Genomic DNA, 24,149 nt, shown 5'->3' with positions numbered 1-24,149 from the left:
CCTATCTAGATAAGTGTGAGAATGAATTGGGATACACCTTGCTGGGCAGAGCCTGACCACCTAGACTCTCTGGAGTGTGATGTATAATGAGAAAATCTGGATCAGCTAATGGCGGGCTGTGGCATATGCGCACCTCCCTATTCACCAGTGGGTAAAAGCAGGGTTTTGACCAACCCAGGTGCCCTTTGAGGATAGATTCACTGGCAGTAATGTTACTGGAGGCCCCCAGAGCTCATTTGGCACGAAGCTGCACTTTAGGGAGCCAAAAGAACAGCAAATATCTCTAGCATAACCTCCTTAAAGGAGTCAATTTGCTGCTCAGTCTCTGATGGTCTGGGAAATTTTGAGTGCACAGGAATCAGTGGTAGAATTGGCACAGTAACTGGTGATCCGGAGAAAGACCAACAAACATCACAACGCCCTCGTGTCTTTTCTTTGGATACAGTGTGACAAGATAGGGCCAATTCCTGATTTGCTTTCTTTTGTTTGCCTACCAGAGGACCTCAACTGTGAAGTTGATGTTTCGCAGGAGTAGCAATACGAGTGAAGCCAGTCTGCACACTTGACTTGGAGTGGGAGAGGGACACACACGAGGCCTGCACCTACATTTTGTTTTCAGCAACATACAGCATTGCCTCTTGGTTGTGGATCACATTTGGGTGCAAGAGGGTACACTTCTTGCACACCTGAGTCATGTCCTTAGCGCAAGCAGCGGAGTCTGTGACCAACATCTGTTTTCTACAGTTGAGGAATGGTTTGAAACTTGTAGCGTTAGGATGGAAGCTTGTGCCCTAGCATACCACATTTTGCTTGCTTCTCAGGACCTGTGAGAAAGACCCACAAAATTGGGAGCAGAGCTCTGGATCCGCATTGTTGGGCGAAGAAAGAAAGTAACTGATTTCAGCATAGAGGGGTGGCGCTTATGTGCTACTCTGGCCTGTCACTTTCAGGGTGATTCAGAGTCAACGTAGAGCTGCACAGCATCACTTTGAGATTGGCCAGAGGAAAGTTTTAGGATTCCTTTCTGGTGCCTGTGGAGTATTCTAAAGAGAGGAATGTGGGTTTAGCAGTATCCATCAGAAACTAAAGAAAAAGGCAACTATGGCATAATTCGAAAATTCAATATGGACATGCGCTATAATCAGAATTCTGGTATAATGAAAGTGCTGGAATATTTAGAGCCGTGCTGTTATCAGAAAGCTGGCCTAAATAAATACCATTCATAAACAGCCTCTGCATAACCAGATTATTTGTGTATTCTGAATATTCAAATGGAGTGCTGGCATGTTCCAAATCATGTTTAATCAGAAAGGTGATATAATCAAAGCCTTGCCAGAAACCAAACTCTGAATTAATATAAGCCTGATTAATATAAACTCTGATTCAATGAGCATACTGCCATAATCTGACACCTCACTGCATGGCACTAAATGGGACAAGTTTATATATTTTTATCTGACAAGTACATTTGTTGAACCATCTTGTCCCTTGGACAAGTAGCTATTTTATAGAATTACACACTCCTGATATTACATGGAACAGCCTGGATGAATCCAGCATAGATGTGCCATGTGGTGGACTATCACTTAGAGAACACATTAGGCAGAACTTCTTACCTACATTCAGTGAGGGACCAACATCCAATTTAGATGTCTATCACCAAGCCCACAACATTAAATCCCACAATGACACACATTTGGTTCCCTTGACAGCTCACCTCACCTGTTGCGAACCTCACACATCTCAAATTGATTTACCACCCCATCTCATTCAACTCGTACCTTAGATTTTGTTCCCTCCTTCTAGTCATCCACATTCACTTCTAACTTTACCTTTATATTCAATTCAGTCTTCACGTTCATCTTCACCATACACGTCCCACTTCACCTCATTATACATCTTACACATGTCCCACTTTATCCTTACCTCTCATCTCATCCTTCTTCTAGGCCTTCTGACCAAGACAAATCAATTACCTGACCTGATCCTTCTCTCACTCGTTTACTTTCTCAAAAGCATCTTGTACCACCACAACTCCAATTTTCAACACTACATTTTTGTAGGCTATTCACTGTTGCCCTACACTTCGTAGTAACCTTTAATCTTCCCTTACCTCCTCTGCCTAACACCTCATCTCATAGCTCTTCTCTTCCAACCTTCCTCATATTGGCTACCAGCACTATACTTTCTTCTCTCCTCATTCCCTTTCAACTCAGGGTTGCTCTCCAAGTCATCTCATTCCTATCATTCTCCCCTCGTGCTTCAACTATCCTCACAGATGCACCCACACCTGCTGAGCTGTCACTCAACCCACAACACCATAAAACAACTAACAATATCTATTCTACAATGTCTGTATGACAGAAAATCACTCTAAACTACCATCACAGAGTTGACATCACTACACATTCCCACCATTCATTAGACATCAGCACTCTTAATTTAGTTGCTCATAAAACTCACCTTCAATAATAGAGCCCAGCACTCCTCACCGTAGCTGACAGTTTATCACTAACAAAATACACCATATTATACAACAGACCATAGTACAACTTTTAACACTTGCATCATCAAATTACCTAGGGGAAAAAAAGACATAATAATAACCTACTCAACCCAGTCTTCTTTTACACAAGTCCATATCGCAATATATTAGACCATATTGCACATCTCTATCTATTAAACTACGCTTCACGATCCTTGTCTCATCTACTTCTCATATCCGAAGATAAAACACCACGCATGAATACATGAAGTAACAAATGCCATTACTTCATAGCACATCACACCATACTAATGATTTTGGAGGAAAACCAATATAATCTGTTTAGGCAGACAAAAAACATTATAAAATAAACAATAAGTCAAAAACTGTAAATCCCACCAAACAAGACAAGGCTGTGTCAATCTACATTTGCATGGGTAGGATTACACTTTAGAAGTACACTCTCCCCTGTACTGCCACATCCCACAAACTGCAGACACAGGACCCCATCACACAACAAAATCTAAACCCATCTAGTACAGACCACCGTGCTTAATCCAGTCCATATAGCACAAATCCCCCAGCCATACACAATTCAACTCTAGTTCCAAAAATACAGTCCCACACAAACAACCTTGCAACAGCTGGACAACATTTCAATCCAAGGATATAGCAGATAGCATGCCAAAAGCCTACACACTGTACTACACATATAAAATAAAAAAAACACAACATCTCTAGAAGAATGTAGATAGACTGAAGGCAGTTCATTCAGTCTGCAAATCCTGCACGGTGTGAGCTACAAATTCTAGGCAAGGTCTACTGATTGAATGAATATAGATTAAAGTTACTGTGGGTCACAAGACTTGGTGGGTTTTGTCATTGAAAAGGAGCCTGGTCTTGCTAAATGCTGCTGTTTTATGGGAATCACCTGTACATGTTGTTCACCTGTTGTGTTCAGCATGCCACGTTCTGAGTAACGAGTTGCAAAGACGTTTACACTCCCCTTCAAATGCACACAGCTTTTAGGGTCACAAATGAATCAATGGCTTAAAAGGAATATGGGTCAGATGATGGACTAAATGGATGATTAACAAACAGAAGATATCTGCTATGGACTGAAACAAACTCCTTCTCGTTGAAGACATCATTGACTAATTGTTCTGGAAAGTATATTCCTCTTACTCTTGCACTATGAGAGGGATAATAATAAAGTATGAGACACCAACTCTCAAAGACAACCAGGGATCGTTTGACAGACAAAATGTCACACTTGACATTCATGACAATAGTGTACACATTTCAGATAAGGGAACAGGCTTAGAGGAGATTTAAAAGGCTCATCAGTCCATTATGAGGGCTTTAGCATATAAAGCCTACTGAGGAATAAGAAATAGGAAGCAGCAACACTTCTTGTGCAATATATTCATACTATGGTCTATTCCTCAAGAAACTTCTCTGGAACATGCTTGAGGAAAGTGGACATTTCATAAAGCACAAATATTACACCATGTAGACGGGTCATCTTAGGAATAGCGTAAAGTCTGCTGGATAAAAGCAGCAGTGAGAAAACAGATGATAAAATATGAGGCAATCCAAGATATGAATGGAGACCCAATCTCGATTCCCTTTCCTGAAAAGTCAACATATGTAAGCAACAGCACACTTCCACCTAAAGTGTGATACAGGTTAAGCCATGAACTACTTAAACTGTACAGGCAGCATCACATTTGTGCACTCCGGAAATGACTTGCAGAATAAAAAGGTTTATAGCTACGGGGTAGAAGTTAAAACCCATTGCAAGGAATATTCATATTAAAAGGCGACAGATAATACAGGAGTTTTCCGCTTACGTTGTCTCTTCTTCCTGGTTCCTACAGCAGTTTTTAGCTCCTTATGTACTGGGTATTTACACTGCAGGTGAAACTACAAAATGTATTTGTAAAAAGATAACCTTGTGCAAGTACTTCTTTTCACCAAGACTACTTAATAACAATTCGTGATTTCTGCGATGAGGCGCCCCTGCGGAATACAATGAGGGCCCCCTCAGTCTCCCATATCTCACAGATATTCCTTAGCCTTGGGTTCAGTGGAGGCCCCTTGAAGAGGAAGGTGCCCCCCTGCAAACAAGGGTTTACTGGAGAATAGAACGGAGGAGTGAAACAAAAAAATAAAAATTCACACGAAAACGCCAAAAATTAGAGCAAAAAAATCCAGTGGAAACTGTGCTAGCAAAAATGAAGCAGATAACCAAGCAGTAGAAGAAACAAAAAATGAAGCTCTCAGAAATGCACCCCACCACAAACAATTCCCTAGCAGTATCTACTGAGGACAGAGGAATACTGCTGGCATTCATATGTGAGATGTGGCCACCCACCATGCAGATTTCAATCAAGCGGAATAATGCTGAAAGAGTTAGAAGGGCATCCACGCACGCATTATAAAGTTACAAAATATTAATTTTGCTGCTGATAAACACTTTACACAATTATGACAAAACAACACTGAAATATGATATGATGCTTCCTTCAACCTCTAACAGCTTATTACATGTGGAGGATTACAAACGTATTACGGATTTGTTTTTAAACTTTTTTTTTTTTTTTTTTTTTTTTTTTTAAACACAGGACTCACCTCGGCCGGCCGTCTACTCTTGGGGCGTTTTCCAAATATGCAAGCCAAATCGGTATCGCTGCGACACGACAAATCCTTCCCTGAAATCACATAATTAATACACTGTTGGTAGGAAACCTTTTTTTTTTTTTTAATTTGCAAGAGACTACAGGTGTGACATTTACGTTTGCATAGTTTACACGTTTATATCGCAAACAAGGCACTTGGTTTTCATGGTGGTTTAAAACAGGTCTACACAAAATATAAATACAGTGGCGCCTATAGGAGTCTGACACATTTTTAGGTGCTATCTTGCAACACTCTACTGCTTAGGTCATATACAGCGAGAGCTCATGATAAAATTAAAGATAGCAGCAATCATTCACCCATGCTATAGATTTTTCTAAAATAGAAACGGTCTTATTAATTTGGTTCACATGGTATTCTTTCTAGCTATTGAAACCAAAACAAAGGACACTTGCAGAATGCAGAAACCAGTCATGTTTATCAAGTAGTGATAGGCAGTCTCCCAGACTCCGATGGTTAGTTAACCCCAGACAGCATGCCTTGCCCTTTTTATGGCCATCGTTAGATTGATGCAGGCTCCTCGGTTTCCCAATTTCTTGCTATTGTTCTCTGTTAACGGTGGACATTTTTCCTACATGTCTTTAACAAGAATCGATATTTATCATTCCTGTAATTAACTAGGTTCTTGACATGTTTAAGTTCCATTGTTTTGCAGTGATTAGTGTACCTCCAGTCATGTAGCTTTCCAAACAACCCGTGAAGGTGGCGCAATATTTTACAAATTATTCGAATTTTGATTCTGAATTACAGTTCACTTCTTTACAGAATCAACAAAAATAGGTAATCATTGCCATAAAACGAGCCCTTATTACTTGCATGAAATAACAATTGATGTATTTCATCACAATGCGTTAAAGGAAGGGGCCACTGCATTTCTGAAATATCCTTCATCAGGTTCCGAAACTTATAAAAAAGGATGACATGTCTATGAAACACGGAGAAAATCTTTGAAGAACTGCAGTATAAAGTAAAAATCATGCAGTATAATTGTGATAGAGTAATCGTAACAAACATATCTCCATAATCAATAATAGTGAGCAAACTAAGCTAGAATATCAAAGGTTCAAAACTTCCTTTGCAAAAAGATGGATATGATATTAGGAAGGAATAATCCCCCAAAATCTTAAAACACTGTTGGCTCTAATTAAATATATATATAAAAAGAGACCGGTGGACCAAAGATCCAAAGAAATGTAAGTACACTTTTGAAGGATCTGGATTACGAACAATGAACCAAAACGTGCCGAAGAGAAACCCATGTATGCTTCAAAAGCCATAATACGCAAGCGGAGTAAATGAGACATCCAGACCAAAGAAAACCAGACCAGATTGAGTGGGTGACTGTACCTGCAGGCGCCCAACCCAGTCGTCCAGTTTTATTTCTTTGTAATATTCAGTTCGCTTTCTGAGGGAACATTTTAATCTTAAATATTCCAATCAGTTTCACTCACTGTTATTGATAATCAAGATATGTTTGCTATGATCACTATATATCACAATCATTGCAACATTTTACATTTACAAAAGTTCTATAAGGGTTATTCTGAGGCTGTGTTTCAGGGATATGCTGGCCCTTTTGATAAGTTGTGTCCCCTGATGAATGGCATTCTCTGAATGCATTGGGAACTTTAATAATACACACCAAGTGAAGCACTAATTCAAGAAATGAATAATTGTTGTGCACTGGTTACCCACCTTTGTTGAATCTCTTTAGAAGTAAAACTATGATGAAAATTTTAATAATTTTTCAAATATTGAGTTTTGCAACAGGAGATTCACTTTTAAGATAAGAGTGCAGACACCAAGATTTTTTTTTTTTTTTTTTAAATCAAAATATATATGTGGGTTAGCGCTACAAAACCAAGTTTGTTTTTAGACTGAAGAGAAGTTTTCTGTATGCATGCAAGAGAATCATCTACTTTTATTATACTACAATTTTATACACTGATGATTGAAAAGTGCTAAATCTTTACTTTGCGAGTGAGGCCTGTTCCACGATCAAAATATTTTAGGTGTTGATAAAAAGGAACCAAGCCTGTGCTCCATTCCACCAAATGTACATTCTTGTGTCACAAATATCTTGTTTAACTTGTATGGTGGTAAGAGCTCTACACACAATGTTCATGTCGACTAAACAGTCTTCTGGACTGTCCTGCCAAATCTATTGCAACAATACCACTGGGGGAAGTAACAAGTGGGTTTGAAGGCAATAACCACTTCCGATGGCCCAAGCATGGTTTTTGTAAGGGCTTTCTGGCACAAACAACTTAAGACAGTGAGGTAAAGGGGTGTTCTATGGTTTTTATGGATTATACATCTGCACTGTACAAGGGAAACCTCCAAACAATGGAAAATGATGTCAACATAGGATAATAAGGAAACTTTTCTGCAGTTATCACACTTCATGTTGAAACTTGGAATGAGTGTGAATGTTAGGCATTTCCCTTAAAGTTAATAATAAAAAGTGCCTTAGACACAAGTGGGACCCTGATCCTATTCCTGTTTCTTGTTTTTTTAATTTCCTATTTTCCTATTTTAATCACAGAATGTACAAAAATATATCAAACCTGACAATTCCTCTCTCTGCCCTTCATTCCCCATCCCCAGTACCAGCTTTCAAGTATTCAATCATTAAAAGTCCACCCTTTCCAAATTTTATCAAATTTCATGAAACATTCTCTACTCTTATAAAATGCTTTCTCCTGTCTATAACACAAATCCATTTACCTTTCCCAGTCTGCGAGTGTCGGTGTCCCAGCACACACCAATTTACAAGCTATCTCCCTCTTAGCCAATAGGAATCCCAAATTAATTCATATTTGTTGATACGAAGTGGCCTCAGAATCAATCTAAATTCCTAACAGGGTTAATGCCGCAGTCATCTCAATCCCAACACCCATGATTGCCTCCAGCCTACCAGGTACCTTCTCCCAAAAGTGGTTCAGTGCCAGACAATCCCAAAGAGTGTGGAATAAAGACCCCAGTTGCCCGCATTGTCTTAAACTGGTATAGTCAGTTATTTACCCCGTGATATGTGGATGCATTCAAGTGTAATGAACTCTATACAGTATTACTAACTGAATTAATTTGTGACAGCCTTTAATCACCACCAACTGCGGTTTAAACCTTCACAATGCTTAACATCCCTACCCAAATTCCGAAAACAAGGGTGCAATATTGTCAGCCTACTGCATTTTCTCAGACTTAGATTTCCAGAGACCCGGGTATTTACAGTGAGTCCTTTCAATCCGTATTAGCAGCGGAAGAGTCTGTCTCGCTTCCCACATGCCCATCGGGAAAATTAGGGATTTATCTCAGTTAATATACAGGCATGAGTACTCCCCAAAGATAGAGTATTTCCCTAACTCTGTCTAGAGTTCTGTCAGATATAATAACACATCATCAGTGTACAATGAAATACGCTTTTCCCACGATTAATCCCATCTTCAACCTTCAATTTGTACATCCTGCCTCAGCCATTCTGCTAAGGGTTCAACTGTTAACACAAACAATAAAGGTGATAATAGAAATTCCTGGCATGTTCCCCTCTACTGGGAATATACCAGAAAGGGCGTCATTTACTTTCACTCTCGCTTGGGGAGCAGTATATAACAGATGGATCCAGTTTAGAAATTTGGGTCCGAATCCCATTGTTACTAACACTGCAAACTTATACGGCCACTCTAATGAATCACATACTTTGTGGGCGTCTAGGAAGACCACTGCTAAAGGTCCCTGTGAACCAGCCACAGCTGCCATCTTATAAATTCTCCTAAGATTAAAACGGGTAGAACACCTGATGTACCAGATCCAGTATTACACTCCCAAGTCTATTAGACATAGCTTTTGCCAGTACCCTACCCTCCACATTAAGCAAAGAGATAGGTCTGTGCAACTCACACTTATACGCAGGCTTCTGTGAATTCAAAACAGGAACCACCATCACTGTTCTTAAATCTTCCAGAAATCTTTTCATAAGCCTTAGTGTACATCTTATGTGACAGAGATACAATCTTTGCAACCATATGATGAAAGATTTCCACAAGTAGCCCACTATGGCCTGAGATTGTCCCCACTTGTAATTACGCAATTGCTGATCGTAATTCTTCTTCAGTCAAGTCTGCCTTATGTTCTAAAGCTTGGAACGTGTTCAATGTTCTACACGGGGAGTCCTTTACAAAGTCCTATAACTCAGTTTCTATATGTTATAGGAGTACTCCCAAAAATTCCTGTAAGGGATCAGCTTTTGCCTCTACTATGAGCTCACTGGTTTGCACCTTATGTCCTTGGGGGTGCACCATTGGCACAATATGTGATCCCACTTTCCCCCTAGTTGTTAACCATGCAAGTCATTTCCCTGCTTTATCTCCCCCCTTCATATACCCGTCGCTGTTGAACTTGATATAATAATCAGGGATGTGGAATTCCTATCGCCCGACGCCCGGGACATCTTGTTTGGGGTCAAGGGCAACAAGTTTTTATGTTTACTTTGTCCTTGGGACAAGTAGGCCCAACCCCCTGCAGCACAAACCCTTTGGCTGCCTGTTTAAAGAGAGTGGCACTCTCTGCAGTTGAGGTAATGTGTTTCCAAAAGATAATGCTGTTCGAACTTGTATTTATGGTTCATTATTTGAAAGCTTTCATTATTAGGGTGCGTGCTGTAAATAAATGTTTTAAGGTCACACTTCACTACTGACGTTGGTTCCAGTACAACAAAAAAAAAACGTGTTTGAAAAGTTTAGGCTAAGAGGCTAAGTATAATGCTCCCAGAATGCTCTCTGATTATATGCAAATGAAGTGTCATTTAGTAAAATGTGTTGATGCATGCTAGTATTTCCCAAAAATATTTCTAATGGAAAATCAGTGTAACCATTTTCAACACGATTATGGGAAGCATGAAAATTAACAAACACTGACAAAGCCAACTGATCTGACATATTTTTATAAGTCTTTTAGTTTCATCAATGCGTGTCTTGTTTTGACATGGCTTTTGTAACACTTTATTGTTGTAGGAGCTACCAGGCCCTCAACATTGTAACAAACATTGGCAAAAAAAAACCAAAAAGTTTTTGAACTCTTAAAGCACACGTTGCCACCAGCGGCATAACAAAGGCCCCGCAGCCGCCCTCCAGGGGGCCCCTTCAGCACAGCACCTGCCCTGAGTGAGTCTGGAGAGGGGGCTCCTCCATGTTCTTTGCAAAGGGGCACCCACCAGTTTCGTTACGTCACTGATTGCCACTGTAGTTCCTGACACTGAACAAAACTACTTTGTGTGGCAATATGCTCCTTGTGCAAGAGCAGAATGTGATCACTCACAGTAAAGCCAGCCGAAAGAGAGAGAAATAGAAGTTTAATAAAAACAAAATGCCTTTGTTAACACCAGACCTAATTAGGGACCAAGACCCACATGTAGGTAGCTTTTTGCATGTCGCAAACAGCGACTTTCGCTGTTTGCGACGTGCAAAAAGCACATTGCGATGCACAAACCCAGTTTTGCGATTCAGTAACCTGGTTACCGAATCACAAAACGGGTTTGCGACTTGCAATTAGTAAGGGGTGTTCCCTTCCTAATTGCAACTCGCAGTGCAATGTAGGATTGTTTTGTGACCGCGAACGCGGGCGCAAACCAATCGCAGTTTGCACCCATTTCAAATGGGTGCTAACACTTTCGCAAAAGGGAAGGGATCCCCATGGGACCCCTTCCCCATTGTGAATGTCACTGTAAACATTTTTTCAGAGCAGGCAGTGGTCCTGCGGACCACTGCCTGCTCTGAAAAAATGAAACGAAAACGTTTCATTTTTCGTTTTTGTTATGCATCTCGTTTTCCTTTAAGGAAAACGGGCTGCATTACAAAAAAAAACAAAAAAAACTGCTTTATTGAAAAGCAGTCACAGACATGGTGGTCTGCTGTCTCCAGCAGGCCACCATTCGCGAGGGGGTCGCAAATTGCGACCCACCTCATGATTATTCATGATGTGGGCATTTGCAAAGCCCTTGCGAATCATAGATGGTGTCAAGGACACCATCCTACATTCGGATTTGCGACTCGCAATTTGCAGGTCACAAATTTGAACCTACCTACATGTGGCCCCAAATTCTTAAAAGAAAGTCACAAAAGTGCACCCATGGTATATGTCGTACCCCTATAAAATATTTGTGAACTGTATTTTAGCATGGGTAAATACGATGTGTAGATTTGCTCATGTGAAAATCTATTGAGCATTTGCAAGTTCATTTTCCCTCCAGCCACTTTCTTCCCAACCCTGGAAGAAGTTCTAATTCTGCCATTGTCAGGAGTAAATGTCCAACCTTTCTTATTATGGGAAAATATTAGAGAGAAGCTGGTAAAAATCTTTAAAACATGCAGGTTAGTAGGTTTGCAGACTCAAAGGCATTCCAGCCCTGGAACTATTGCTTACTGCTTCCTCCAGCCCCATTATGCAGATCTGCAGAAAGGTGGCAAAATAAGGAAATTGCTACAGTAGGGATTGAAACTCCAAGTATTCAAGCCCTACTATGGTAGTAGCCCTGGCATAATCAGAGAGGCTATTAATTGCTGCCATAATTTGTCGCCACACTACATGGCACCAAAGGGACAAGTAGATCTTTTTACAGGACAAGTAGATTTGAGAAGCAACCTGTCCCCTGGACAAGTAGATATTTTAATAAATTCCACACCCCTGAATAATTTAACCTTGTTTGTTACAGCCGATTTATTCTCTGCTCTTTTCATTTCCAATTGTTGAGTTGTGTGAGCCCCTTGGGAATTACCCTAGCTCTCCTCCAGTCATTTTATCTCCCTTTCCAGATCCTTACAGTCCTTGTCCCTTTTTCTCTTATCTGGAACTTCTCCTGATGTCATCTCCCCTCGTAATGTCACTTTATATGCCTCCCCTATTACTGTTGCATCCGTAACTGTCCCACCATTTTCTTTAAAATAATTATCTATAACTTTATGCCAGACTCTCCGCTTCCTCCGGCGATGTTAGTCACCACTTGCCAGGAGAATTATCCAAAATACCCTGTGCTTTAAATTGTGCATCTATAACTCATCGGAACCAGTGTAAACAGATAATCTATACAGGAAGCACTATGACCACTTCATGTCCTGCAGCTGAAGCCATTGGTTGTGCGGCTGTTCCATGGCAGTGAAAGCTTTGCCACCAGAGATTTCTGTGATGTAAGCATCTTCCTATTCACTGCTTGGGAGAGCACACCACTTAAATACAGTGCTTCTCACATGAGCCACCCTTGCCCATTTGTGACGACCTGCATCTCACAGAATAGCCCTGTAGTATGCAGTTTGCCTGGCCTTCTTATTGGCCATGGCGGCTTTTAAGTGAAGAGGTGGCAGACTCCAAAAAGCACCTGCCAAGTCACTGTAACTGCTGCTTCCCAATACGCCTCTCAACACTGTGACCCAAAATATTAGGAAAAATGGACAGGAACAAAAGCTAGACTCTTATCTTCCATTGGCTTTCAGTCTTCATGTTGAGGGTATGTCCTTGCTATAGGGAGGTAAGCCTTGAGCTTGCACAGTAGAAGTAGACCAAGGTATCTCATGCAAGCAGTAGCTGAGAACATGAAATGTAGGACAAATTTAACAGCACAGCAGAAGGTACGGCAACACAGGCTTAGGTCTGTATTTACAAAACAAGAACCCCATTATTAAAACCCCAGTAAAGCATGAAGCAGACATGTTACACAAACATGACTCAGTCACAAGCTGTGAGGTACACACCTTCCTGGTGCGTGACCAGGCTGACCGAGGGGTTCATCAGGTTCACACACGTTAACTTTCATCAGCACATTCAGGAATGCTCAACATTATGCAATGATCTCACCTATGATTTTTGTGGGATGTAATTAACAGAGTTAATTATGAACCCAATAACCTGTGTTACCGTCAGCAGCACTGAAGAGCAGAAAGAAAAGAGCATGGCGAAATAGGGATGTTTGTCATTAATGAGCGTACGCAGATCGTCCTTAAATAAAATACAGATCTTAAACACCACTCGTGGCTTACATTGAAAAACATAACTAGTGGGACAGTGGAAGTGTGAGGTTACGGACTGTTCAGAGGAGTGGCTCACTGCAAAGAAATAAAAGCTTATATTTTGACTCAAGGCGTGGAGGTTTTAAGAGAGGGTAACACTAGTAAGGGATAGGTAAAAGAGGCACTGGCAAAGTCAACAGACATGGCTTTTTGTTAGGAAAGTGTATTATTTGGGCAACTTTCTTTGTGTCGCTTCCACCTGTCCTATAAAGGAAATCCCATAATGCAGCATTAGCGTGGCTTACAACAATATGGAGTCTAGGAGTAGTGCCCCTTTTGTGAACATTAAGTTAAAGCAGTACCCTTTAATAACAGTGTTATGAAAGGGAATCAAAACTATGAAATTTGCATTCTAAGTGGTAAACGTAAAAGGCATAAACAGAAAAATATTGCGCAGTAGATAATTTGGATAAAGGGCCAGTATTTTTATGACATCTTCAAACCCTTAGCTGCTGATTCTTTCTCCCCAACAAGTCCCCCCGCAACCCCCATGCAGGAGCTTTTTTTTTTTATTTTTCTTTATTTTAATGTCGGGAGCATTTCGCGCAGAGGCCTTCGGTCCAAAAAAGGTATCCAGTATCAGAGCAAAATTTATCCCACCTCTTGGGGATTTCAAAGGAACATGTGAATTGTAGATTCCTCTAGAGGAACGGAAGAAATAGTCAAAAGATAGCAACATGTTTTTTATTGGTAAAAATGGGACTAAACTGCCATACAAAAAAAGGCTGATGTGCTACAACCACCATCTTCACAGTTTTCAGGAAAAGAAGAGTTGTAAAAGAAAAACATTTACCACAGTTACTGCATTTTTGTAACTGGTAGTCCATTTTCCCAATTTGTTGTGATTTAAATCTGCATGCAGTTTGTGGTGGAAAAAGTTGTGAAACCCATGGGTGAATATTGACAGTTGTATATTTCTGAAAATGAGAGAAAATCCTGAATTGAGCAAGGGGTAATTTGCGTGGGTTGCCCATGGTTTTCTCAAAGAAACTAATCTTTGAAATAAATAAAATTAGCAATTGTGGCATTTTCATCTGTAATTTCTTTGCCCCGATAACAATTTACAAAAGTAACATTGTTATGTCCATTCCACCTTTCTGGTCAAAGGGACATATACCCAGAGCCTGAGCTGCAGCTTGGAATGATTTTTCAGTCTATACCATTTGTGTTTTTTTTTTTTAATGTGCACAAGGTACTGAGCAAAGTGGGTATTTGTACACCTCTGAATTGGGGGTTTCCAATACTATCGTGTAATTCAGATGGCACACTGGTTTCCACTTGAAACCCAGAATTGGAGAGTGATCCAATTAGTAATAACAAGTATTCTAGTATTATGTATTTCCACGCTTCTCTTAAAAAAAAAAAAAACGGGACACCACTGGTGTGTTTGGTTCTATTACCCTGACAGGAAAGAACCCCTGAACAAACGTGGAGCCATCACATTTTTCTCAGGAAAAGCAACAGTTTTTGGTGATGCCGACAGTTGTAAAGTTTGAGCCTGGGCTCAGCCAGCACCCTGGGAAACCTACTATACCTTAACATTTCTGAAATAGAGACGCCTAGAGGAGTCCAGGGTGGATCCCAGTATGTTTTCTTACCCACATTGCCCTGCAAACCTCAAACATTGGCTAAAATCGCACACTTTACTCACATGTCTGAGAGGAAACATGGAATCTGCAGGAATTAATAAAATTCCTACCACCAACATTACAACACTTCTGATAAAAACGGTACCTCAGATGTGTGGCTGAGCCTATCTGAGAAAGGAATGGATCAAACCAGGGATCGAGTGAAAACCCTATTTACTTTGCTTAGTCCCTGATTTGAGATCAAACCAGGCACCATGTGTAGTCCATAAACTGATTTTTATAGGGAATTCTTCAGGTGAGTTTAGCAATGTGCCATTGAGTGACAGCGCCACGTGCTAACCATTTTCCGGTATCATTATTCAGTCTTGAGAAACAGATAACCAAACTAATCTCACTACAGCACTGCTGGATATTACACATCATTATGAACCCTCACACCTCCCACTCCCAGGCATTAATCAAAATGGCATCTGACAGAGCATGATGGGAATTCAGACAGTAGGTAAGGCAAGCATTCAACATTTCTCTGTGCCAATAGCAATGTCTAAAAGCTTTTCTAACTGGGGGGACTCACAAGGGTTGCCCGAGTTACCCACTATAACCTCTGAACCAGTTATGCAAAGGTTGAAATGGACTTGTTTTTTGCGACAAATGAGGCTGAGTACGTGGAATTTCATGTAACAACCTTTGAAAATGAAATCAATCAGGATTTAGAAAGCTCGGCAAATGACCCGTGAGGGTCTCAAGGCGCTGGGATTGCTAGCTGCTGCGCAGGGGTTTGTTAATTCTAACCGCAATATCTTGAGTCCTTTCCTGAATTCCTGGAGCGATGCAGCGACCATCAGGTGCAGGGCAGGATTGTTCCAAATACCCCGTATTTACATCAAATCCACTATTACATCTGTGAAACTGATTATCCACCGAGCACGGGAAACATACTGGAAGTTGACTGAATACAGACGAGACTCCAATGAAAGCATTTCATTTGCAGTAACTGCATTCTGAATGTAACTGATCAGAGCTGTACAATTAGTTAACTTGCAACCTAAGCTAGCCCTTGCATCAGAGACTAACTCCTGCCCATTAATGAAAACGTGTACATAACTTAAAAATGGACAAGCCTCTTCCTGGACTTATTGGGCAAAGTGCGGGCCTTATTACAAGTACTCTGTTAAAGTGCGATGCATGCGCACACAAGTTTACGCAAGTGTCAAGTTGCAAATTATTCCACATTTATTGCACCCAGTAATTACTAGGTGCGATGAAGATCACACCCTTTATTAATTCCCGGCAGGTCAAACCAGCTGATAATTAAAGGGAAAAGACCTGCTATTTACCTGGACATGAGGATTTTGGTACAGTAAGCAATAAAATCCTTACGTTATTCTTCAAAAAGTCATAATAGGCGATACTTATCATAACCGATACATTTTGAACTCTGAGTCGGATTCATATGGCATGCAATGGTGATCAGAATACACATAATCCGGCCCTATGACATTAAAATAGTTATGCTTTTAAATTTCCAGTTCTTGTGCAAGGCACATCATACTACCACCTAGTGCATTTCTTTAAATGGCTAAAATCTGCTTTTGTTACGTCCATTTTTTACGGCTAAGAAACTGAGAAAATCTGGTTAAATATCTGCAACTATCACCCGCGCCCCCAGTGATTTTTAAGGGTTACTACTTGTAAACTATGGGCACTAGGATTATGCCCTAGCCTGAGACTTTTCACTCAGATGCAGTGTCAGAGTCTGTAGTATCCCTAAACAAGGGGTCTCCAACCTGATCAGTAGTGAGAGCTACTTCTGATCAGTGGATATCGTAGTGAGATACTGAAGGCTAAACAACTTGCAAATTATTATCTGACACCCCCACGGGCAGCTTCACTGACTAAGTCTAATGCCCATAGAGCCAGATACTAAGGTTCAAACAAAATACTTTGACTAGCAGCACTATGACATGGCCGCCATATGCATCAGTGAGAGCGTGGTCTTTTGGGGAAGTATGAACATGTGTGCGTATGAATAGAATATATGTGTATTGGTGACTGAGAGCATGTGTAGTATGAACTTGTGGCACAGGATATACCTTTCACCACATGTGGCACAGTTACACGTGTAACACAAACATACAACCATTTACAAAGGGGAGAAAGTTAGAAGTGCAGACAAATGATCTGCAAAAATGTTATTAATATGGAACTTTTTTCTGCACTTTAAATTTCTCCCATTCAAAAGAAATAATGTATTTTTCAGGTATCAATATGGCACAGTGTCTATTGGCCACTGGGAGAAAGAGGCCTGCTGTTTGTAAGTGTGACACTTTGAAATGGCAGAAAATTAAAATGAAGAGTTGACTTACTCATTTAAGGTAACTTTTCATTTTACTTTTCTCCCATTTAATAGCATTCATAAAACATAATTTTGTTCTCACTCTCCAATACTGAGTTGACAAGTTCTTTAATTTAATACTTCAATACCTCACTGCTTCAGTTTTTCAACTTTGTGTCCTAGTTGCAGCCTGGGTTGTAAATCTGACAGAGCGTCCCTCATGATCAGGTCCTGCTATCTACAATCTAATGATAATAATGCAAAATAAACACAGCCTTTCCTCAACTTTAAAAGGAAAATGTGACCCCGTGCTTATTTAAAAAGGAACTCAGGGCCACGAGCTACTACAGAGGTATCCGGGAGCTACTGGTAGCTCAGAATCGACTGGTTGGAGAGACAATTACCCTCAAGTCTTTTAAAGTGTCCTGCAGTGCTGTCACACATCTGCATCTCTGCTAGTTGTGTACGTGTTCTCTAGTGCTCCATGTTTCATCTCTAGAACTCTCGAACCAGTTCATGTTGATGTAAGGATTCATAGCTCCTTGGAGAGGCATATTCCACATATAGAGGCTTGAAAGCCTCCCACAGAATCTCCACATCAGATACGGAGCCCTGATTTTTTTAATTGGAAACATTAGATAATACCAGCCCTTATCTCAGAAAAGAGACACAACATCATATAAACCAGTTCACTTTAATCTCCAGTCTATACATTTTGGAGGGGGCTCTTCCCGAGTCAACATCACAGGGTAATGATCGAACAGTGGTTTGCATGGAAAGATCGAGTCTCTGAGACTGCAAGTCCAGCCACAGGACAGGGGAGCTCATATCATCGTACATCATTGAGCACTGCATATATTGCTAGGATGTGTGGTGCAACATTATCTTACAACTGCATAACATGAGCCAAGTTTTTAAGGACTGCCTATGAGTTTCAGGTTCAATCTTGCTGTGGAGCCAGTACAACATTAAAGTCTCCACTGCAAAACATTGGTATATCGGCATATTTACAGCATCTAGGCATAACATTGTCAAAACATTCAGGTGTATCTACATCAGGACCATATGCATTCACCAGTACGATTGGCATTGAAATCAAGATGTGCTGTCACTATCACCACTCACCCCTGTGAGTTTCCAGCCCACGCCTGCAGCTTAAAATGTACAGTTTTCTGCCCCCCCCCCCCAAAAAAGTACAAAGAGTATAAGGAGAAATACTTGTGTCAGCCACATGGGGAGGCGAATGTAGACTGTGCACATGGTAGTATGTAAGTCTACTGAAGCACAACCACATCTATTTTATGAGGATGAAGATAGACCAGTAGTTAAAAAGTTTTTACAAGGGTTATTAATCCCACGTATATTCGAGCTAATCAGCCTCAACTTGATGATCAAAAACAGAGCTGTGTGCCTAAATGAGTGCTGTAAGGTAATGTAAGTATGTGCATTAGTCCCTCCATAGTCTGTACTCCTGGTGTCATTCAAGTGAACTGAATTGATCTAGAAGGACCCCCGCCCCTTCTGCCCACCTCTCAGCTGCTTCCCTCACTCATACCAACACCATTAGACAGCAAACATACCTCCCATAACTACCCAAAGAAAGTTAAGTGCAGCAACACATCACTGCGGTCGCTCTCTATGCATGGATGTGTCCAGGGCATGCCTATGGTGATCATATTCGCCACTCTAATGCAAATGATTACAATCATATGCTTGCTTAACAGATTAACAGTTAAATATACGTATCAAAGCATTTGGTATATGCAGGCCAACAATTAGAATAATCATTCAAACAACCATGCCCATAAAGTCACTATCAAAGTATCTTCCTCTCAAAAGTTTTAAACCGTAGAACACCTCTATCTAGCTGAAAGTATTATGTATTTGACTGATACCAATACATAATACTATATATTATCCTGTCATAGTATGCCTTCAGTCACTGTCACACAGATCAGACAGGGTTTCTCTTCATTCTCCTTTGTTGGAGCCCAAGCTGCCGGGCCCGACCTCGGCCATTCCCTGAGCATCATATCACCGAAAAGCGCTTCGACGCCTCGTCAGGGGTAGTAAGCGCTATATAAATACTATTACAATACAATACAATATAGAAGTCTATGGATTCCTGTGCTGCGTGTGGCTAGGTCGATAAATGCACCTGTCTATTGTGCTCAACTCTGAATTTTGCCAGATACATCGCAAATTATTTAATGGACTTTTTCAGCAATAGTCATTTCATTTCCAGAATCAAGCATCTGGCCTGCTGCACCATTGGGATGAAGTTAAGATAGAAGGCAGTAGATAAGCCGTTACACTGAAGATGAGAGTTGGTCCTATTTAAGCATACGATGGTGTCTATGGCTCTATAATTGAGCAATCATGCTATTAATGGTCTTGGATTTAGACTTGGCCTGGATTTAGGTGATAGTGATCTGCGGGCCCTCTACACTATGAAAACCTGTGAGTAAGGGTCTCATCCAAAAGGAGTCCAATTTACCTTCCACAAACCTCTCCAAGTTGGTCAAAGGCTTGGACTCTGCCAAATCCAAAAGACAAATATTCCTGTGAGATTGTCCCTCTTGATCTTCTTTTTTCAACTTCACCAGTTTGAGTTCCAGCGACACCTTAGACAGTGTGCCCACTGACTCTCGCTGGAGTCATTCACATTGGAGAGTTGTCTCTGGTGGGGTCAGGTAATTGTTGTGTTTGCCACTACGTTCCTTCAACTAATATATATGAATAGTGAACCAGTCTATTTTTCCATCAATGGTCCGCAATTTTGCTTTCAAGTCTCTAAGCAGCCCAGCCACCTCATGGTCCAGCAATTCCACTGGCACATGCTGTTGATCTCCCTGTTGGCTCAGCTCCTGTCTTTCGTAGCGTTTTACCCATTGCTTAAGCTCTGAACGATTACCTTGCAAGCAGCCGGGATCAATCTTAGGAGCAATCAGGTATTTCCATTGAGGGGTATTCCCTGTGCTCACACAATCTGGTGAGCCAACCACCTGCTCGCATCCCTAAAGTACCTCACACTCGAGGGTCTACTGCCAGGATATGAATCCAGCTGTATGGGATAGCTGCATAGAGGCCTCAACGCAATTTGTAAAAAAAAAATAGATTGCAGAGGATCAGAAACTCAAACCAACTGTCGATACATGATCACTGCTGCCTTCCAACACTCTCAAATGTCATTCATTCACTCTCAATTCCAAGTCCCAATACCCATCTAAAAATCCAGCGTCAGTGCACACTTAGGGTAAAAACAAGGGCTCACTGTGAAGCAGTACACTTGGACTCAGTAGCAGACAGCACAAAATATTCCAATTCATTGCTGTGTATCTCTTGGCTAATAGTAGTAATAGATTAATGAACATGCTGCCTGGTGTCCTTTCATGGATCACAGCATTCAGTCTAAAAGACAACACTCTGGTTTTAGAATTCTGTCCCTGACCCAGACCGTCATTGCAATTCTGAACTTCGTTACTAATTATCATTGGCCCGCTATCACTGGACAGGAAACTAAGGGTGTGTAAAATTCGCAGAATTTGCGTAACTATGCAAAATTTTACCCGAATTACACAAAATTACGTGTGATTACATGAAAAGCAAATCCATCATTCAGCGTTCAACTTTAGTGTGAAATGCATCCCTGAGTCAGTTTTTGGCAGGAGGACACAAACTGCTGCTTGTGTTCTGTAGTTCACTGTAAATGTTTTATCACAAATTACGCGAAGTGGCATACTGGCATAAATTCAGGAATTTTGCATAACAAGCGTAACACAAAACCCCCCAAATTATGCAGATTAAGTAAGCATAATTTAAATTTTGCTATGGACTAAAGGAAACACAATTGTCTTTACAGCACCTAGGGTAGTGTCAAAGATATGTCTCGGGTTACTTATCTTCCTCGGTGTCAATTATGATTCATGTTGAAAAATAACAGAAGGACTTTAAATCGTGTATTCCTGTAAACTTTAGGTGGCTGTCTCAGTGTGAAATACCACTCTTCCAACCTTAGTTCCACCACTTCTCCTGCTGTTTCGAAAGCAGGCATTGTGGTTACTTCATTAGGGCCTCATAAGGTACTGTCACAGCTTTCCTCCCTAACCAAGTCAGAACACCACGTCCAGTGCAGTGTGTGTGATTGGCTCTTGCTCCCAAGGTCTCCAGATGTTCTTCAACACATTTAGTAGCTTTCCATATGTGAGAAAGTGGCATGGAGGTCAAGCAGAATCCCGTACTAAATCCAGAAAAGGCATGACTATTCCTGCCTCGTACATATCACTCATCTCAGTTTTATCCCAGACCTTCAACCTTTGCTTCCATCCCGTGTCCGGCAACTTGAACAACCCTCTAATTGTGATGTCAGGAGTATATGCGAGTTTAATCAAAGCCCGTTTCTGACATCCATTCCAGCTGTTTTACTACGCTCAACAGACTAGGCCGGTCTCCTGTTTTAATATCTGGGCTCAACAGCAGAGTAATCATTTCCATTCTTCCACAAATTGGCAGAAGATATGTTTCTGGCATTCAATTTTCAGATAGCAAGTGAAATTATACCTGTGCTGCTGCATAATACAATCTAAAATTCTGGTCTGCCAGTCCACCCTCATCAATCGGGACTTTGAATTTTCAGTGTTTGTCTATGTAGAAAATGAGAGCAACCAGTGCAGAGCCTAAATCCTTAAAGAACGCCTTGGTCAAGAGCACAGGCAAATTACTCTAACAATACACAGTTGTGGCAGGTCCAACATTATGGTTAATGACATTCTGCCCATAACCGACAGATGAAGAGACTTCCAAAAGGAGATGCAATACTTTAGAGCCATCATTTCTCTACCTTTAATGCCCTCAAAAATGTGACAGCACAGGGGCTAGGGGAGGCACGGTATGGTGAGGTTGATGTCGAGCAGAGGTGGCGCTCAGATAAAGATCTCCTTTGAGTTTCCCCTGTTGCACCCATATACAAGGTTTCCACAATAATATAGATCAACAGTCTCAGCAGGAAAGCATGGTGGAAATCCTGTGGTGACGAAGGAGATGGGCAAGGGAGGCTGCAGACAAAATGGTGTCATACTGATAGCCTGCTGGACAAAGTTGCAGCAGAGAAACTGAGCCTACACTGAGAATGAAATTCCAGAATGAGGCCAGACTTGCTGTTATGGTAATGAAGCACCACAATCAGGGCAGTTTACCTTCAAGTTAATGGGCAAAGTAAAATCCTGTGCCTGGCAAGTTAGACACCAACAGCTTCCTTCTTCCACCAACCGCCTTAGAACCCTGTAAAGTCATACCCCTTACATAGAAAACATTTTAGGATGACATCATAGGGCAGGATAAATGGCACAACCCAGAGTAGGATAACATAAAATCAAATTATAAGCCCGTTGTAACACTTGTGTGATTCTGTGCACCACTGAAACGTCAGTGTGTGACTGGATCAACGCCACAGACCATGTCCGAGACGCGTAGAACAAGCAATGATGCTGGAGAGGTGCTAAGAGGATTTTGTAAGGAGACACCATGACCTGTGATGAGTCCAAAGAGTTACCCGTCCATAAGGCACGAGCAGAGCACTGAGTGTGCTATGATGCATCTGATCTACGCAGTAGCATGCTGGAGACGGTAAGAGGACTGTAGAGGTTCAGTGTCAGCTGGCCGTGTATTTGTTACAAGAAATTCAAACAAAGAGTATTCTCATCATTAACTCAATACTTTGTTCACAGATTGCGACCCATTCTGTATCTCATAGGTCCATCCACCTGTTGATTTTCAAGAGCCACAGATGAGAAGAATGGAGGCACCAAGTGATTTACGATTCTGCGTGGAAGCAGTGAGAAGGAGCTTGTCTGACAACTTCACTGAGGCTCCACAAACTGATACGGAACCAAGAAACAACAAATGATAGGCATTATTGCCCAAAACGACCTTCTGTTCTGCCTATCGGACCTCAAACAGAAACTGAGAGTAACGTTCATGTCACACCTACAAGCAGTGAATTCAGAAGTGACAGCTGCCATCACTGACCTACCCAAAGGTGTGCAGATTGTGGGAGATTATGTGGCAGCAAATGGGGAGAGGAAGAGAGAGAGGAAGAGAGAGAGGAAGAGAGAGAGAGAGAGAGAGAGGAAGAGAGAGAGAGAGGAAGAGAGAGAGAGAGAGAGAGAGAGAGAGGGAGAGAGAGAGAGAGAGAGAGAGGAAGAGAGAGAGAGAGAGAGAGAGAGAGAGAGAGAGAGAGAGAGAGAGAGAGAGAGAGAGAGAGAGAGAGAATATCTTACGTGGAATATGAGAGACTTTAATTCCATGGTTAAGAGGCACAAGATACAATGGGCAGTTATTGCAGATCCACGGATATTTGTTTCATACAAGAAACTCACCTACTTTAAAGTGATAACTAGGCTGACAAAGCGTAAGCACTAACAGAATCAATACTTCAGCGTATCAGATGGAAGGGTATTGACTCATGACAGCATTCAACAAAGACCTGACATTTGTAGTACAGGAGTAATGTGTAATTTGCATGATGATAGGTCCATACTGCTCATATAAAGTATAGATGAAAAATTACAAACTTTTTGCTAACAATTTATCTGGTGGATACTCTACCTCCAGATTCCTCACATTTTGATTTCCCGAGATGGATGCAAAATGTTTAGTCTGCTAGTAGGCGGTGGGGGCTCCGTCTCAGCATTGGTTGCTGTCTAGATATGAAGTCACTGGAGCCATAAAGTCCCATTAGATGTAGAAAGAAGACCAGCTTAATTCGACAGTGGACATGGACTGCAACAATTTTAACTTGGAACCTTATTATTCAGAATATTATGACTATTCGTCAGGACAGGGATATGGGGGTGACTGGTGAGGGATACGCAGGTATATAACACATCCACCATGACCATTACTAAAGGTAACATTGCTTCTATTGGATACTTCAATCTGCAAATTCCTGCCCCTCTCCAGATGCGTCCCTGTGTCAGTTTTTG

At 41.2% G+C, this 24,149-nt stretch overlaps 1 protein-coding gene across 1 annotated transcript in view; it reads right to left on the bottom strand.

Moving 5' to 3' along the window:
* PINX1 (PIN2 (TERF1) interacting telomerase inhibitor 1) overlaps nt 1-24,149 on the bottom strand; it is a 456,732-nt gene that overhangs the window by 226,042 nt on the left and 206,541 nt on the right. Inside the window, exon 6 of the mRNA XM_069236164.1 lies at nt 5,120-5,199. Within this exon, the coding sequence (XP_069092265.1) occupies nt 5,120-5,199 (80 nt within the window). The remainder of the gene's footprint in view (nt 1-5,119; nt 5,200-24,149) is intronic.

Source organism: Pleurodeles waltl, chromosome 5, assembly GCF_031143425.1.
Source record: "Pleurodeles waltl isolate 20211129_DDA chromosome 5, aPleWal1.hap1.20221129, whole genome shotgun sequence".
In the NCBI taxonomy this organism is placed as follows: Eukaryota; Metazoa; Chordata; class Amphibia; order Caudata; family Salamandridae; genus Pleurodeles; species Pleurodeles waltl.
Note: the sequence above shows the minus strand (reverse complement) of the source record. Positions and strands in the feature narration are given on the sequence as shown.